Source organism: Notothenia coriiceps, unplaced genomic scaffold (genome assembly GCF_000735185.1).
Source record: "Notothenia coriiceps isolate Sejong01 unplaced genomic scaffold, NC01 NC01_scaffold00004875, whole genome shotgun sequence".
In the NCBI taxonomy this organism is placed as follows: domain Eukaryota; kingdom Metazoa; phylum Chordata; class Actinopteri; order Perciformes; family Nototheniidae; genus Notothenia; species Notothenia coriiceps.
The window spans coordinates 2938-21162 of NW_011337576.1; the positions used below are offsets into that span (position 1 = coordinate 2938).

Sequence of the window (18225 nt, forward strand, 5' to 3'; positions counted from 1 at the left end):
TTTTTAAATGGCTGAGTTGACCTTTTCTCCAGAATTATACATACTGGTTAACAATGATATGAAGTCATTGGGAACAAATTGAGGATCAAAGTAAAACACATTTTAACGATGGAAAAAAAAAAGACCTGTGATATGTGAGAAATAGTGTCGCTTAAGGGTATAAGTTTAACTTGACTTGATCCTCGAAGGTATTCCATTACACACGAACCTCATGCGGTTTTTCCTGCTTGGGAGCTCTGCCAGGGTCCCCGGGCAGAACTGGCCCTCTTCAGTCTGATGTTTGACCACAACACGACTGCCGACCAACAGACTTTCCACTTTCGGCATGTAGTCAAAGGCGATGTGGTGGCCGGAGACGAGGCTCTTCCCCTTGCTCTCAAATTGGATCTTATATTTCATCCGTCCATCTTCTGCAAAAAAAAGAAAGCAAAGATTCTAAATACTATTTATTCTATATTACTTATTAAAAGCAAAAAACCTCTTTAGACAATGTCAGCAATCTGCAAAACTAATTTGTGTTGTCTACATTTTGCCTCATCTAGGATGTTATTGGGCTGCTCATTATGGGCCTACAACTATATCCTTACAGTAAGCATTACAACTATTTTAACATCTAAGCTGGAATTTACAAGTCAGTTGTCTACAGTTTTCACATGTTCGGACAGATTATGACCATGTGGTGCCATCAATGCCAACCGTCTGATTTTGGGGGACAACTCAGTGATAAAATGTAACTCAATTTTATTTGTGTTAGTGTGGACATGGCCTTGGTCACAGGTTATATGAGACTACTTACAAATTGTATAAAAAACTATTTAGTGAAATGGAATGATACTGTTACCTAAAAAGCCTTGAAGATTTTGCAGAAATGGGCTTAATGAGCAATACTTTTGTTAATAAATGTACTTTTCCCATATGTACTGGACATGAGAATGGATTGCTTAAACTTGTATTACACTTTTAAAACATTTTACATGATTTAACATGTGGTAAATGTCTCTCTACTGACGTATTATTCTCTGATGGTTCTCAGACCTGAATTTCAAAAGCCAAATTGAGAATATAGAATCAGCCCGTTATAGCAATTTACTGATCCTTGTATGAACTGTGCTCTCTATGAATGTTGGGACCCTGCAATGAACTCCTACCATGGTCTTGAAGTAAATTTCCCCAATGAATCTGAATTTTATATCTATGAAACTGTCTCCTGTTTTCGTGTGGGATGGTTAGTTAACCTCCCTTTTTATGAAAGAGATAACACTGTGATACGACTAAAAGTGGGCTAGCCTACCCAGTTTCTCGTCCCACCATGAGGTCTTTTACTTGGCTTTGTCTGTCAAATAATTTATTTTAAAATACTACTGTTGGTTATAAATCCCTGGTTGGTTAAGTGCCTAAATACATTTCTGATCTTCTGCCTCATTATGAACCATCTGTCTGGGAAGGGTCATGGCTGAAGGCTTTCTCGTTTGCCTAAGCCCTTTTATGAAATCAGATACCTATTAATTTATTATTACACATAACATTAACTTGTATTCTTGTCTTGTACTCCTGTATTATGATATGGTGAGCTTGTTTTATATAAAGCACTTTTTAATTCCTGAAATGTGCTGTACAAGTTAACCCTGCCTCTAGGAAGGGTTATGTATGTTTACTACATTTAATCGATTTGTACTATATAATCACTGACAAACATGATTAAAGCCCGGGAAAAAGACAAATACCTGTCAAAATGAAGAATGTGTTGCAGTGTGTTTATTTTTGTGCCGGACAGATTCCTTTTTTTCTTACCCCTTTCCATCATCTCGACGATTATTCCCCGACGCCAGCTCATGGCCTTCCTTCTCGCCAGGACACTCATTGTAACCTTGATTGCTCCTAGTGGCGCGCTGGGAGCAGTCTCGGTAACTGTGTCAGACTTTTGGCAAGGAACACTTACTTTCTGTTCTAGGCTTGCTCCTGTCAGCGGAAAAGAAACATAATAGGGCATAAACAAACTGATGACGGTAAATGAATTTATAGTTGCCCATATCATTTTTTTAAAAGAGAGAATAAATGTTGCATCTTATAAATTATGTCTGTAAAATAGATGTTTATGGTGTGCATTATTAATTCAGGTGACTGCGATTGGGCCAATAAGAATTAAGTGTCACCCAATTAAAATTGCAAAAAGAAGATGGATCAGCAAACTGAATGGTCATTGTTTAGGTGTTTCTTTATCTCATACTTCACTTTAAAAGTAAAATATTAGTTCCCCCTTAAAAACAACCATGCCTAATGTTAGAGGGTCAGCCGAAAATAGGTACATAAACCACAAGCTATGTAAATACGTATTTATTTGTTATGTTTTTTTCCATGACAGGATCAATATGACAAGGAATTTATTAGGATTCAAAGTTATTCAATGATCGCAACGTCCTCCGACTGGTAGGGATTTTAATGTTTTTGTGTCCATTACCTTCGGCTTTTGCTGGTCGTGTTGGTGTATTCATTACTGCACTCTTAGCGTCAGTATTGGCACTTGCTTGGGGTGTCTTTACTTCGTTGCTCGTAGCTGCGGTAATTCTGCCATGTTGTGATTTTATTTCACTTTGAAAACATTTTTGGTTGTTATCTCCTTTTCTTCTCCTTTTTGAAGCAGGTTTGCTACTCGAGACGGAAGAATCGGAATCAGAATCATCGGACCTCTGTTTTGGGTCCCACAACTCATCACAATCCGAGTTGTCGGAAGATTCATTTTCACTCAGGTCATCCAGAGGCGTCGGAGGACAAAACATTTTTATCTGATTTTCCGAAAGTCTGGTCAAGACCACCACTAGCTCTTTCCTGATTGAGGGTTTTTTGGATTTAGAAAGTGTTGCAGTGCTCTCCAGCGTTGATTCTACAAAGTATTTAAAAAAAATCACTGGTCAAACAAACTAACTAAAATAAGCCAGTTTATTGGTGAAGCAATTCACAATTAAAAAAAGAGACAAATCCTGCATGAATATTTTAATTTAACAAACAATTTGCATCTTACCACAGCTTGTTGCGTCATCGTCCTCAGAGTCAGTGTCTCTGTAATCCCACCCCAGCAAGGCGTATTGCTTCCTCACAACGGCTTCACATGCCTCCACAGACCTGAACACATTAACAACAAAGACAACACGAATCAAGCAAAGAACAGAAATTGACTGTACTTCAAATACTCAGAAGGGACAGTACTTTTAATAAAAAAATATTATTTTTTAAAACATTACTTTAGTGACCTTGCTTTGTCCCAAAAATCTGTCCAGGATAGGCAGTTTTTTCAGAATGGATGGATGAATTTGAAACACTCTTTATTACAACAGTTTGGAATATGAGGTCTTTCATTTTAAGAACAGATTTAAATGTTTTATGTTTTTGCTGCCTTCATATTCTGAAGTTTTTAGTTGTTTCTCCTGTCAATCCGTCCAATTCGGGCCTCAAAGATTAAAAAGGTTTCCTCTGTGGTTGATTATGTTTAAAAGGGCTTAAAAATAGGTATCAATAATAAGTAGCAATTGGTTGTAACACTCACTCGCAGAGCTTCACGAGTTCGGAAGCCCGTTGTATTTTCCGATCCACCATGGCTTGAATTAGGGTGCATTTCTGCAGCACATCGGACTCGATCAGCTTGTCCTGCTTAACCATTTGTTTAATCCAAGTCCGGAGCTCATCTTTGGTCAGCTCTATTTCATCTGCCTCCATTATCACTGCAACACAAAAGGTCACAAATCATGAGGTAAAGTGTTGTGTTGTTTATTCCAGGAAAGACAAACAACTTCTAAGTTCAACTATTTAATAAAAGAGCAAAATATATACCGGTAGTCACTTGGCAAAGGATTCCGTCAGGTCATAGAAATCGTCTGTAACCACTATTTCCGGAAAAACGTTGAACCTCTTGCGCACATACATTTGATTATTTAGGGCATTGCCCGCGCATTTAATGGTTGATTGAGACTAGAAGGGGAGGACCGTGGATAGACTTTGGCCTCCCTAGTTGGTGCACAGACTTAGTCTGAGTCTCTTGGCAACACAAACTCCAATCAGCATTCGGCCGGCCGGTAAAGGTTCCCTCCCTACTCTAGTCACGCTATCCTACGTAATTTGTTTTGTTGAAGCTGCTTGCAACAGATAGTAGGAAACATCTACTATGCGTAGGCGTTGAGCACACACTGTTCAAGGCCAGAGTGATCTCCTCTTTGTCTCTACAGTATCTGCACCCCTAGTATTTCAACATTTCTAATGCAAGCTAAAACTTTCTTCTATGACTATTCCCTTCGTTTCGTATACAACCCATCAGAACCTGGTATTGGTTGATTGTGTCTATTTTATCCTGTAGTCATAGCAACATCTCATGAGCACAATAAGCATATAATGTAATAATAAGAATCAACCTTGTAATGTTATATAAAAATAGACTCCACAAAAGCTTAAGTGTCCAACAGGGGAGTTTTCTCTAAACATAAGATTGAAATAATGATATTTTGAAGATTGACAAGAATGACTCCAAGAGGATGGACATCACCAGCTCTTGTTCAAAATGACATGCCAAGTTGTGCTCTAGTTTTGGCATTTACTGTACACGAGCAGCTGATGTGATAAGGACAAGAGCCAGCAACAGCATAATACTGTTGAATGGTGAGAGGGAATCGCTGGCAAGGGGGCTACAACTACAAGAAAATGAACATATTTTACCGTGATTTAAATTGTAATACACGTTTCAAAATGATGCCGAATTAACAACATACTGATACCGATCTGCAGACAAGACGGCAGGCGAAAAACCTTTTAAAATGTGTGTCTTCTGAATGGAGATCGAATCGATCAGGCTAAGCTAACGTTGTATATGCTCCGTCCACACTCACAACAACGGCCTACAGACATAAATAAACCAGCGACTGTACTCGCCATGACACAGACAGTCTCTCCGTTTGTACTTGTTTAACTTGTCTAGTTTCTGAACAGATATGTAAGCCTCTAGTGGAAGGGGCTCCGGAGGATACTGACGTTTGGACCAAAAGATGATCCGAAAAGTTATTAAAGATTGTTTTATAGTTGGTTACAGTTTTCATTTTTATAAAAACAATCCACCATAAGCAGCCTTCCTGGGATTATGTCCCTTCTTCTAATAATAGTGATGTCTTTTTCTTTGAAGAAAATGCCAACTCCGTCAGCTCTATTCTCTACATCACAGGTGGTATTCAGTCCAAGTTCCTGCGTAAAGAGGAAGTCATAATTAGTGTCTAATAAATATTTAATTTTCCTCTCTCGAAAGTTCTTAGATTGAATACCACGTACATTCCAAGTTGCGACGTTTATGAAGCTCATATTGGTTCCACTATGATGTATCTACATTTGCCCGTTTTTCATTTTGGTTCAAGTTTCTACTTGCAGGTCTCTTTTTTGAGACCTCAGACGGGGCTTCCCCCTGAGCCTCACTCGGGGGTTCTGGAAATTCCGGAGTTGGTAAAAAAGACCCCGAGTTGCTCTCAGGGGGCGAGTAGAGGGGCATGCTAATTCGCTGACCAACTGTAAGGCTGTCAGGGCTGGAGTCAGAACCTGGGCTTTCGCTCACACTCTCATAATATTTCTCATCTTCAATCTCACTCTCAGAGCTGTACTCGCTCTCTACATCAATAGTTAATCTACCCTCACCTGAATGGGATGGAGAATCGTCTTCAGGAGTTGAAGGCTGTTGATCTTCAGGGAAGCCTTATTGCAAATGGACAAGAATTCAAGACCTATCAGTTAAAAGAAAAACCAGACGTTATTTGTATTCAAGAAACATGGCTGAAGACTAATTTGGACTTCATAATTGGGGGATATACTGCTATAAAACAAGATAGAAATGATGGCCAGGGAGGGGGATGTGCAATCTTTATCAGAGAAGTCATGTCTTATAGTAAGCTAACATTTAGGAACAGTCATGATTTAGAAATAGTGGGTGTAGAAGTTTGGATTAATAAAAGGAAAATTAGTGTCCTGAATTTTTATAATCCATGTAATAAACTCAAAATAGAGGAATTAGACAGTCTTTGCCAAGGAAATGAAATAATATGGTGTGGTGATTTTAATGCACATAATACAATGTGGGGAGGGAGATCAACAGATTACAACGGACAGGTGGTGGAGGATTTAATGGAGGCAAAGGAATTAGTTTGTTTAAATAATGGGCAAGGTACAAGGATCAATTTTAGAGATGGAACAGAGTCTGCGATCGACCTAACTCTTGTAACAAGTGAATTAGCTTCTGGTAGCAGTTGGGAAGTATTGGCAAATAACAGTATTGGGAGTGATCATCTTCCGATTATAATCAAGTTTGATATAAATCATGTGGTTGAGCTAGACGGTATCATGAAATGGACTTTTTCTAAAACAAATTGGGAGATGTTTGCTAAATTGTGCGATAATGAATTGGATCAGATTGATATGGCAGAAAGTATTGATGAAATAAATGAGCAATTTACTTCAAATATAATTAAAAGCGCTAATCAAACTATTGGGAATAAAACTGGGAAACTTGGTAAATGTGTTAAGATGGTACCGTGGTGGAACAAAGAATGTAATGATGCAATCCGAAACAAAATCAGGCTGTTTGGAAAGCTAAGAAAGACACATTCATTACATAATTTATTAGAATATAAAAAGGCACAGGCTCAGGTAAGGAACATTGTTAAAAGAGCAAAAAGGGAGTGTTGGAGAGGATTCTGTTCAAGTATTGGGAGAACTACGCCATTAGATAAAGTATGGGGAATGATTAAGAAGATGAGGGGAATAAGACATCAGAGTAACCTGCCAGTATTAGAGATTGGAGGGGAAGTTGCCACTGGTGCTTTGGAGAAGGCAGAAATTCTAGCTGAAAAGTTTGTCAAAGTTCATTCTTCGGAAAATTTGACAGAAGAAGGTAAGATCAGGAGGCAGGAAGTGTTAGATGAGCATCCTAATGTATATGAAGAAAGACATTCGTCGCAGAGTGTTGTAAATATACCTTTTTCTATTCAAGAGTTGAGAAGAGCATTAAGTAAGTGTAAAATAACTGCTCCTGGGAAAGATAATGTATGTTATATAATGTTGACCAAATTAAGTGATTTTGCATTAGGAAAGCTGCTGGAGATGTACAATAAGATCTGGGAGAAAGGGAAGCTGCCAATAATATGGAAAGAGTCAGTCATTATTCCTATTAGGAAACCTGGGAAAGATCCAACCAGTCCAGGCAGTTATAGACCTATAGCTCTGACATCACACTTGTGTAAAGTTATGGAAAGAATGATAACAGAAAGGCTAACATACTACATTGAGAAAAATGAACTAATGACTCCTTATCAGAGTGGGTTTAGAAGAGGGCGGAGTACTTTAGATCCACTGCTGTGCCTGGAGTCTGAAGTCAGGAAAGCCCAAGCGAACAAGGAGTGTGTTGTAGCTGTATTCTTTGATGTGGAAAAAGCTTACTATGATGTGGAAGGAGGGATTATTAATAAAACTGGACATTATGGATCTGGGAGGTAATGTATATAATTGGTTTATGGATTTTTTGTTTGGCCGTGCCATCAGATTCCGAGTTGGCAAGTCATATTCTCGCAGGCATGAAGTTGAAAATGGAACCCCGCAGGGGAGTGTCATCAGTCCTCTTTTGTTTTCTATCATGATCAATTATATAAGTAGGATCTGATATTGGTAAGGCAGTCCCCCTCTTTCGTCCCTCTCGCCGGCACATTGCTAATTATTCTGTACCTAAGTAGATCAACTGTTTTTTCTGTGTCTGCTTCAACTTGTACTTTCAAGCTTACGTATACGTCTGTGTTGGATATTATACTCGACGGATTCGCGCAGGTTCTCTGGTCCTTCCTCGGTCCGTTGCCTAATCTCTTTATTGCCGGGTACCTCTTCTTTAACTTCGACACCAACTCGCCTCTTGTCACCCTCTTGAACCTCCGTCGATAGACACACTCACTGGCCGCAATCGATGTCTTACATATCGATTGCGGTGTATGTTGTAACATCTTGTCAATCGATAGTATATAGTCCGATATTGATTCGATCGTAACTTATATCATTGAAATGACCCGTCCCTGACAACTATGCTAGTATTGTCTTTGATTACGCGTTCATAGTCGGCTACAGCCAATATTAGTATGTGATCCACACATTCTATGTGCCTATGAACTGCTAGACCGCCTCTTTCCAACACCTCGGGAGGCAACTATACAACCAACATTACGAACTACCTTTCTCCAATACCCTCCAGTGTCGACTAACGTCGTCCACTCACCTCCAACTCCTCGTCCTCACTTCGTGTCGTGTGTTGTTTCTAATCCCCTTTTTGTTTGTGTTTCCTCTGCCGACCCTCGTCATGTCGTTGTCGCAATGGATTAGTGAGGTTTACAAATGCACCACACTCCCCTCTCCTTCTCTCGTCGCTTCCCCCCCCCCCCCCCCCCTCGTCGTTCTTATTATGCAAAGGACGCGACCCGTCTCACACACTGCCCACCTACGTTCAGTGACCCTTCGTACGACCCAAAAAATGAACCCTATAACAACGTTCCGACCATAACAACGTTGGACGTGTTTGTGTTATGACGTGGTACTTAATCGTTTACCACTTTATGTTCTTTTGTGGCCTTTTTATGTCGGATTTTTTTGGCGAGTTAGTTTGCTTGAGATGTATGCCGCCAGGTGCTCTCGCCGTCACGGGGACGCAACTACACATTATCGGTAACGTCACGGAATCGTAAACCCCGGGTTTAAGCGAGGGAAAGGGAGACTTCAAGGACGCGGAATACAGAGCATGGTGTATAGTTGATAGGGAGTAAGTGCAAAAAAGATTAAATTAAAAGTCTCGGTTCATAATTCGTATTTACATCTTTTTTATTGTGGAGCGTTCTACGAGAAATTCCCAAAGGGTAATTACAGTGGTCGCGATGTCTTAAAAAGATCGACGTGTGAGGGTGTGTCGTGTGTGTCACATGGCGCTGACAATGTTACTCCGAGTTGATGAGTCGAGTGCCGTATGTCGACATTCGTCCCATTCACGATAAAAATGTTCACCTCACCACAGGAGTGGAGGAGATCTCCCAGGAGTGAAGGAGGATCACCCCAGCCCCGTTCGAGGGCTTCCTTCTAAAAAAAAATTTATAACTTCAATTTTCGTAGGTTAGACCACGGAAACTCTCGTTTTACTTTCTCTAGATACCTGATGTAGAGAGTTGCTGTATTTCTTTGTATTGACATTTTTGTCTAAAAGATAAAGAAATATCTATAAGAATGTTTTTAGGGAAAATTTTTGTTTGGAAACTCTGGTGACTGTATGTGATCTGATCTTCACTGAAATTGTGACTCGTCTCAAAATGAGTGGACTCAATAGACTTGAGGGTCAGGACTGACCCGCTCTTCAAGAGGAGGGGGTGAACACAACTTGTTCTGTGTTTTCGAGCAGGGTGTGTGTGGGGTGTGTGTGTGTGTGGGTGGTGGGTGGTGTGGTGTGTGTGTTGGTGGGGGGGGGGCCCTCGTGGTTACAGCGGCTAGGGGAGGTGCGAAAGGTCACCAAACTAACTCACAGGTGTGTACCTGCAATATACTCCTGATTTGTTTTGATAGTTAAAGAGGAAGTGTAACGACAATCCGGTTTTAAACCGCGAAGATCGATTGTCCCTTCAGTACTTCACAGTTTCATTCAAGTCGTGTTTTTTGTGTATAAATAACCCCCAACGAATCCCCCACGCACCAGTTAGGACCTTCCCCCGAAGTTTTCGTGGGGGATCGAGTGGGACGGCGGCGGGACGACGCCCTGTGTGTGTATATAGGAAGAGATCAGCGATTTACTCCTTTTTATTTAATCCCGGTTTCAGAGATAAATTCTCCGGATATTTATTCGTCTCGTTTTGTTGACTTGCAGCCAGGCGACGTAGATGGTGACATGTTGTGTGGCATTGGTGATGTATGTGGTGGTGGGAATGTGAGGCATGTTGTGTTGGTTAGTTGTACATGTTGTGTTGTGAGTTGTCATATCAACAAAATCTATAGTGATTTGATTTCGTTTTACTTCGTTCCTAATCCCGACAATATAACTCACATCATAGGATAATATGTTGCGAGACGAAAAGACCGTGTGGGAGTGTTCGGAAAGGAGATTTCGGAGTTAAGGGGTTTATGGAGAGCCCTGAGAGAGAAGGGAGGAGGCCCTGAACTGGGCCTTTAGGCTAGTTGCTGTGCGGGTAAAAACTCCTTTGCGGGTTATCGGGACTTTACGTGGCCTCCTCCAGCTCTCTTTCCCCACTCCCCTCCTCCCCCCCACGCCCTTCCTCTTCTTTCCCTCCCTATTGTGGCGCTCGTCTGGATGCGCCTTCACAAAAGTGGTGAGCGGGAGGCTGGAAGTGGGACAGCTAAAGTTGTCTCTTTTGGTTGTTGACCTTCTACTCACCTTTTCGCAGTGTATTTACTATCAGAGTGTCGAGGCACCCTTAATAAGTACACGTTTAAGTAAAGATTTTCCGAAGTGTAAATGATATTAATATAACATGAAATTTACATGCCGGGATGTAAAATGTGGTTTCGATTGTGTTTTCGTCTGTGGTAGTTATGTGACCTTAAGGAGGCTATTGTTCTCTTTTCTAATTAAGTAAATTTTATATATAATTGCGTCTTTTTACCGGGCAGATTTCCCATTAAGTTCAATTCGGGCTACTCTCCCCTTATGTCGACAAGCGTACACGTACTAATTGTGTGCAACATATTCTCAACTGGAAGCTGAGTTGGCCTCCTGTAGGGTTAATTATACTGAGGTTAGACCAACCGCAGTATTGGTGTACAAACGAGTCGAGCTAGGTTGAGAATGCCTCCGCCTTCGATTATATGTTACTTGCCTGCGGTCAGTTGTTTCACTCCTACTCTTTGCCCCTTAACGCTACTTGATTAGATTTGTAGCTTCAGCGACTACTTTATTTTATTATAGGTCGCTTACGTACGTTCTCGGACAGTATGTGAGTCTCTACGTCATCCGTCACCTTTGCAGGTGCAGTGTGACAGACTTTGTAGGACATGGGTCTTTATGTTGGCGTTTCCTCGTCACCCTCCTCTCACTATCCTGGTATGTCACATAGGAGCTAATCTCGATGAGGTCTACATTTGAGTGAGCATGCGGAGGTCATGAACTTCAAGTAAGTCCTTGTATTTCTACAGCGTGTTGTACGTCGGGCTTTAAGGTAACAGGTCCAGTAATGGCCTCCTGCTCCTCAGGTGTACACTCAACTACTTGCGTGTTACGTCTTCCAGGGACTATATACAGACCAGGAAAAGGTAACTTAAACTGGATGTCATACTAATTAGATGGTAACCTCCACAGTTGTCTACGGACTTATCACTAGTGCGGCAGCTGAACAGGTAAGAGTAGAACTGCCAACAAGGAAGAGATAAAGGCTTTGGTGTGTGAAGAAGAAAATCACAAGAACGAAGAGTGAAGTTGAATAGAACATGACGAAGCAGAATACGCACTAAAGACGAATTCTTGGAGACATCTACATGCTTATCTAAGATCATCCTTGGTATATTGGCCGGGTGGATGACAACTCAATAATTGACAAGGATACTTTAGGAACCAGAGTCTGGTAACGAAGACTTTTTAACGTCTAGTCGAACACAACGAGTCAAGAACTAATGAAAGGATATATCACTAACTTTATGTTACAGGAACTACATATCAACTAGGTTCACGTACTAAAAGTCTTTACGTAAGATACAGACTATATTAGTCCCGTCAGATATGTTACGTACGACATAACCGGTGAATCACCGACCGTTCGGGGTATTGTTAATTTTGGGAAAATGTAAATAGAGTTAGCTATAGTTACACTCAAATGAGGTACTGACAGGGTTATATAGGTCTACAATTACGAGAAAGAGAAATCTAGAACAGGTATTTCAAAATGGATTGGAGGAGGGGATAGGAAAAGGAGCATTTTTTTTCAAAGTCAAACAAAGTGGCGGTATTAGATTTGCGGGTACAGGCGAACTGTTGTTAAAGGCATTACTTCTAATCGATGTTATATAAAATGTAAAGACGGGGAAAAGGTTTATCGAGGTAGTAGACNAAATAGTGTAAATAAAGACTGTAACAGCCAGGCCTTCAACAACAACAAATGCACCTATAAGTTTGGTAACCTAAGGTGTTGTTGTGATGACGTAATCAAAACGCGGCGACAAGCACGGCGCGCGACCATGCTCGCGGCTGGCTCACAGCCAACATGTCTGCCGCTTGGAGATATTTCAAAATATCAGAGAAAGAGGCGCGGATTGCGATTTGTAAAACGTTTTCAGCTGACATTTCTCGAGGGGGTGTAACTGCAAAGACTTTCACCACTTCGGGATTACTCCACCACTTGAAATCAAAACACCCGGACAAATATGCGGAGTATGATCAACGTAACCCTGTTCTCTGACATTCTGTGATATTTTTTCGGTGCTAAAACCCTTTCGGCCGAAAGCCGAAAAGGTATTTTTAACCATTTTCGGCCGATAATCTTCGGTGGCCGAATATTCGGTGCATTCCTAATTACCCTCTCAAAGAACCGAATCGAGAACCAAAAATGAATGGAATCGAAAAGCAGAACCGGAATCGTTAAAATCCAAACGATACCCAACCCTATGTGTGATGCAGTAAAATCTTACCGCTCACTTACGTTAGCGGTGTCGTAAAACCGTGGGAAAATGTAAAATACGATGGAGAAGAAGAAGATTCGAGTGGCCCCAATTTGGGTCCATTCTGGACAAGTGAAAAACTTATTTGGAAAAGTAAATTGCCAAACTCACTTGTCCATGGACGAGTACTCTCTAAAAACTTTTTCTCACACTGTTAATACTCACATATTTGAGAATGATGTCTCCTACACTCTTGTCATCTGACCAGTCTGTCAGCAGATCTTCCAGGTCACCCTTATGAATAAACACAGTGAAATAATTAGGTCAACAGTTCCTCTTCAAGATTAAAACCATCACAATATTTTGTTTGAAATGTGTATGAGTTGAGGTCACATTACCTTTATTCTAGTGTGAACATCGTGGATTTCTGGGATGCTGCCAAATATCGTCTTCATTTCCTCCTGAGCCAGGATGGGTCCGCCCACCTGCTCCTCTTTTTCCAATGGAATCTTGAAAAGCTGCAAATAAAAAACAGACATGAGAGAAGTGCAGACACATTAAAACTGCAGTAAAGCATAAATGATAACACATGTTCTGTTTGGAGAGTTAAGATACACATCCATGTTTTCCACTTGCAGTATTTTCATTTTTCTATCTTTACATGATGTAGCATGTCTTGATTCTGTCAGTCAACAACAGGTTAGCAACTGACTTCAGTTTCACTACTCTCATTCAGTAAGTGTGAAAAATAAGGGGAAAAGGGCATATTGCCTCTTTTTTAGTTGCCACAGAGAGCCCATAAACAAATAACTGACTGAAATAAGACTGTAACAGGACCTCAAGATGTCACAATTATAGAAGAACAGATGCTGTTTTATCACTATGTTAAGACAGGATGGTTACTGTGTAGTGGCTTAGTATCATCCATTTGCTTAAATATAGGATGTACATTTGACATTGCATTCTTGACAGTTGAAAAATAAGCAGCTGGATTTAACTGTAACTGAGTTCCTAAAATTGTGCTCAAACCGACTCCTACAACAAAGTCACACTGAGACAGTGAAACTATAGGGCAGAGCTCTTTACAGGTCTGCCTGGTGCATAGCAACAGAGACCGAGCCAGGGGCATGACAAGATGTTGAACTATTTTAAGGATGTGTTGTATTTCTCTGGGGGCTGGGACTTGTGTGTCAGTATGAGTAATACCAAAGCGGGTCCAAGTGAACACGCCATAAGCTCTGAACAAAACACTCTGTTCTTTACATTACAGAACAGAGTGTGTATTTAAGACAAGATGGGAAATTGCAGAACTGCAGTGTAAAATGACATGATCGTTTTAATGTTCTTTTATTGGTGCTACAGGCATGATGCGCCAGCTGGGAGACGATGACATTTGGTGGCTTGGTATAATCCTACTCTTGGTCATTTGGGATCCCATACAGTATAACCTTTAATATTTTATGCTCTTTTCATATTCTGTGAAAAACAATAAATGTCCCAGGATTAAATAAATACACTTTTATTTATGAGGGAAAAAACTAGTGGATAACAGGATTTGGCTCTCTCACTGTACAATGTTAAGGCCATACACACATTGGCAGTCTACCTTTGTTTCTGTTGTGTTCAGATGAATTGGCAGGCTACTGTCTTATTAACATGGGCCTATATTATCTGCTGCCTCACCATTTGGTGTGTTCCTTTTTTGTATTCATGCCAGATAATTCCATAAGACCGTAACCGTATATATCAAGATAAAGTTAAAATCAGGTGGCCTTTTGTGAGTAAAGAACAGTTAAAGCTAGTAAAAAAAACAACAAAAACACAAGACAGGTGATAAGAGAGGGAGATGGAAAAACATGCACCATAGATGTGTGAGGCAGAAAGGGAGTGAGTGTAGAAAGGCTAAATGAAAGGGAAGTTCAAGAAAGATAATGAAGAAAAAACACTTTAATTTGTAGTGTAGAGAAAGAAATGGTCAGGCAGGGTTTTGTATCCCTCACTAGGGAGCTGTCTGACTCTCTGCTGGGAATAACTGATAAAACAGGCCAAGTGAGGGCATGCAAACACGCACACCTTTAATAATGGTAGCTTAGTCTCAAGCTGTTGTCAGTGGCAACCGACTGGCCCACCTGTGAGTGAGTGTTACAATTGCCCACATTGTGTGAACACATCCACACACCTGTAGGATGGTGTTTAAAATCTCCACATAGTTGCTCTCAGTCTGGTAGAGCTCCTTGGAGACCTGCCACCTGGCTGACTGCTTGGAAACAACCGGAGTGGAACTCTTGGAAGGCTTTAAGCTCTCTGGAGGAAAAAGACAGCGGGGGAGGAAGACTAGTTGTTAATATTGCACTGATGCAAGGGCAGACACTGCCATGTTCCAATGTTACTTTTTAAGCAATTGGAATGAAACGTGAGCTGAATTTAAGTTACAAATTGTAATCAATTTTCATTTAGAATTCAAAAAGGTTATGTCTGTAGTTCACACAATGGGCCACACAGTATGAAGGCACAGTCAACTGGGATGTGGTCATCTGGTTACTGAATAACATGGAATGCAGTAGGGTTGGGGTTCAACATCAATTTTTTCTTTCAAATCCTTTAAGGGATTTATTGAGGTCAAGTGGACTTTAGATTTGATGAATCATGTACTTTTTTACGACAGGACTTTCATTGGATTTGTAATGAGTATGATCATAGGGTCAGTTATAACATTAGGGGTGTATGAAAATATCAATATTGTTTTAATTCATTTATTATTTATACAAGTTTGGTTTGCTTAGGTTTTTTTATACGATGACTTTTCTAAAATGTAGGTTCTGTTTTTTTATTATCATACATTGAATTGTAAAACCTTTTATACATACAGTATTGTGAGGCAGATTCTCGCTTATACAAAGCCATTTTAACAGTCCAACTGTAATACATACGTAATAAGAAACGGACAACAGACAAAACTGTAGTTTAACATGTGTAAATAAGCAGACTAAACTACATCCGACCCTAATAAGGTGTGTCATTTTAACCACTGTTTGTACAGGCTAAAAGCAGGGAGCCTGCTACAAACATGTGTTATACACTAGTTTGAGTAAATTAAAATGAAGGGGAGATGTGTTAGAATCTGAGGTCAAATGGAACCAGCTATCAGAACCCAACCCTTACCCTAAATGTGTTTTTGTTGTAATCTTAATTGTCTTGGTAAAAAACTTTTCATCATCTATTTTTTCATCAAATATTATAGGAACAAATTTAACGATACAAGGAATATGTAAATATGGAACTGAAGATTTTTCCAGTCATCTGAACGAACATCCTAGGAAATTAGGGAATGCTTCAGTTTATACCTGTTAAGTTGCTATGTGACATATTGGATGAAGGAAACAGCCCAAAAGCTCCTCAGAGGTTGTTTTTTTAAAAAGCATGTAGGGGTGCAACAACTAATCGACTTAATCGATTAAAATCGATGACCAAATTAGTTGCCAACTAATTCAGTCGTCGATTTGTTGGGTCTACACTGTATGTTGTTACTCTCTGTTTGCGGAGCTGGCTCACTCTAAAAAATGGCGGAGGCATGGAGAAGCACGGTCCGACTAAAATATTCACTTTAAACAACAGTAAAAAAGTGTGTTACCTGCAAACTGTGTAAATCGAACTTGCATGGCACGGGAGCACTACAGTGCTGCGGGAACATCTCAAACGTAAACAAAAAACACCCGATCAAGATCCCTCCGCTTCGAGTCGGTCTCTGTGATCATACCGTCGGGTTTTTTTTCTTCCAATAATGACCGGCTCGCTGCACATGATCCGGCTTATTACATGGCCAAATACTAAACAAAGTAACAACTAACTTGACTTATTTAAACTATGCCAATTTATTTTTTCAGTTATTTTAGAGCTTTTGCAAATTTGCAGAAAATAGGTTGGGTTGAGACACAGTGTGCTGTATTTATGTGTGTGTAAGAACTGCAGAGACAATCTACCTATTTGTTGTAACAAAGCCTGTTAACACTTTTTGTTTGTGATTCACAATTTTATTTTTTATAATTTTATAATCTTAAATAATGTATTATTATTTATAATGGCTCAGGTCCATTATAGCATTCAAAAGACAAACAAAAAAACTGAGCAACCTACAGAGACATATTTTTTGTTAAAAACAAGCTGTTATATAGCTTTTGCATATGTTTTATAGCCTACATTTGGGTTGTTTTTGTGTGTTGATGTTGTCAATTTGGAAATGCAGTTTTCTGAATAAAATAATTGAAACCATTTTTTTTTTTTGGTGCCTTTTTTATCCGATGAATCGTAGAAATAATCGACAGGTTAATCGATTATCAAATTAGTCGTTTGTTGCAGCCCTAATGTGAGGTCAGGTGATACTGCACACGTCCCTGCTCATGTTGGTACTCCATTACTCTCAGCTGGCCGGGGTATAATTCAATCCCAAATGTTTTCAGATCCACTGGTAAAACTATTATAGGATTCTTCTATCATCCACTTCATATTAGCTTTGAGTTGGACTCTGTTCTGACGATAAATACATGTAACCCTGAAGCAAAGCCTGACCTGAGGGTCCTGTCTGCTGCTCCTCATCTTCTTGTTGTTGTTGAAGAGTCCCCAGGTAGGACCTCCTCCTCTTCTCTTCCCTGTCTGTCCTACTCCTTCTTTCCCTGGTTCTCCTCCTTCTCATATTATTCCTGGCAACAGCATTGCTCTCTGAACTGTTCCCTACTCTGTCTTCTGAAATAGAGATTAGTTGATCTTGTTACTGCTTTCCTTAAAACTATATTCTCAGTTATTTTGCTTTTAATACATACAAGAAATGGTATAACTGTCACTGAGAAAATAAAACTGATTAAGGGACGGATGGAGAAGGTGTTTTATAGTCAACCGTCATTTCTCTGTTACCTGCCAATGCCTTGCAGGTGTCGGGGGTGTTGGAGATGTCCAGCAGAGAGCCCATGGGCAGGGAGTGCTCTGCTGAGGGTCTCTTGCGTGGGGGGGGGAAGGGAGAGATCTCCGTCTCCTTGGTGAGCTGAGCCAGCGTGTCCCTGAGACGCCGGCGCTTGCGGTTGCTGTTGGGGGTGGTGAGGGACAGCAGGGACACGGCCTTCTTCATGGCCGGGCTGTCGTTCTGATCGCAGCGGGACAAAAGAAAAAAGGACAATATAGTAAGAGAGAGTGAAAAGGAGAAGCAACATGAATACACGGAGTATCTCTTGAAGATGATGATGAAACCTGAATCAGAAACTCTTAAACAGTTATCTGTGAGGAAGGCAAATAGAGAATATATATAGTTTTTTTATATTATGTATAAATCTTGATTCATGGTTGTGTAAAGCTGTTGTCCAATTCTTATAAATTGAGATAAAGAGAGATACTCCTTTTGCCGTTCATATAATGTGAGTGTTTATACATTTGGCTTGAAATAATATTCATTTAGTAACAACACCCATAAATAGAGGTGGCCGGATTTTGCACGACTGTCGCTTTGCTACGACACACACACACACACACACACACACACACACACACACACACACACACACACACACACACACACACACACACACACACACACACACACAA

At 40.3% G+C, this 18225-nt stretch overlaps 1 protein-coding gene across 1 annotated transcript in view; it reads right to left on the bottom strand.

Moving 5' to 3' along the window:
- The window catches only part of LOC104942647 (histone-lysine N-methyltransferase SETDB1-B-like), a 19127-nt gene extending 1346 nt beyond the window's left edge, over nucleotides 1-17781 (bottom strand). The window contains exons 1-10 of the mRNA XM_010767897.1: nucleotides 17545-17781; nucleotides 14816-14940; nucleotides 13035-13154; nucleotides 12849-12930; nucleotides 5662-5718; nucleotides 3542-3716; nucleotides 3020-3120; nucleotides 2459-2881; nucleotides 1792-1959; nucleotides 209-410 (exon numbers count right to left, since the gene is read on the bottom strand). Of these exons, the coding sequence (XP_010766199.1) occupies nucleotides 209-410; nucleotides 1792-1959; nucleotides 2459-2881; nucleotides 3020-3120; nucleotides 3542-3716; nucleotides 5662-5718; nucleotides 12849-12930; nucleotides 13035-13154; nucleotides 14816-14940; nucleotides 17545-17755 (1664 nt within the window). The 5' untranslated portion in view covers nucleotides 17756-17781. The remainder of the gene's footprint in view (nucleotides 1-208; nucleotides 411-1791; nucleotides 1960-2458; nucleotides 2882-3019; nucleotides 3121-3541; nucleotides 3717-5661; nucleotides 5719-12848; nucleotides 12931-13034; nucleotides 13155-14815; nucleotides 14941-17544) is intronic.
- Between the last annotated feature and the right edge of the window lie 444 nt (nucleotides 17782-18225).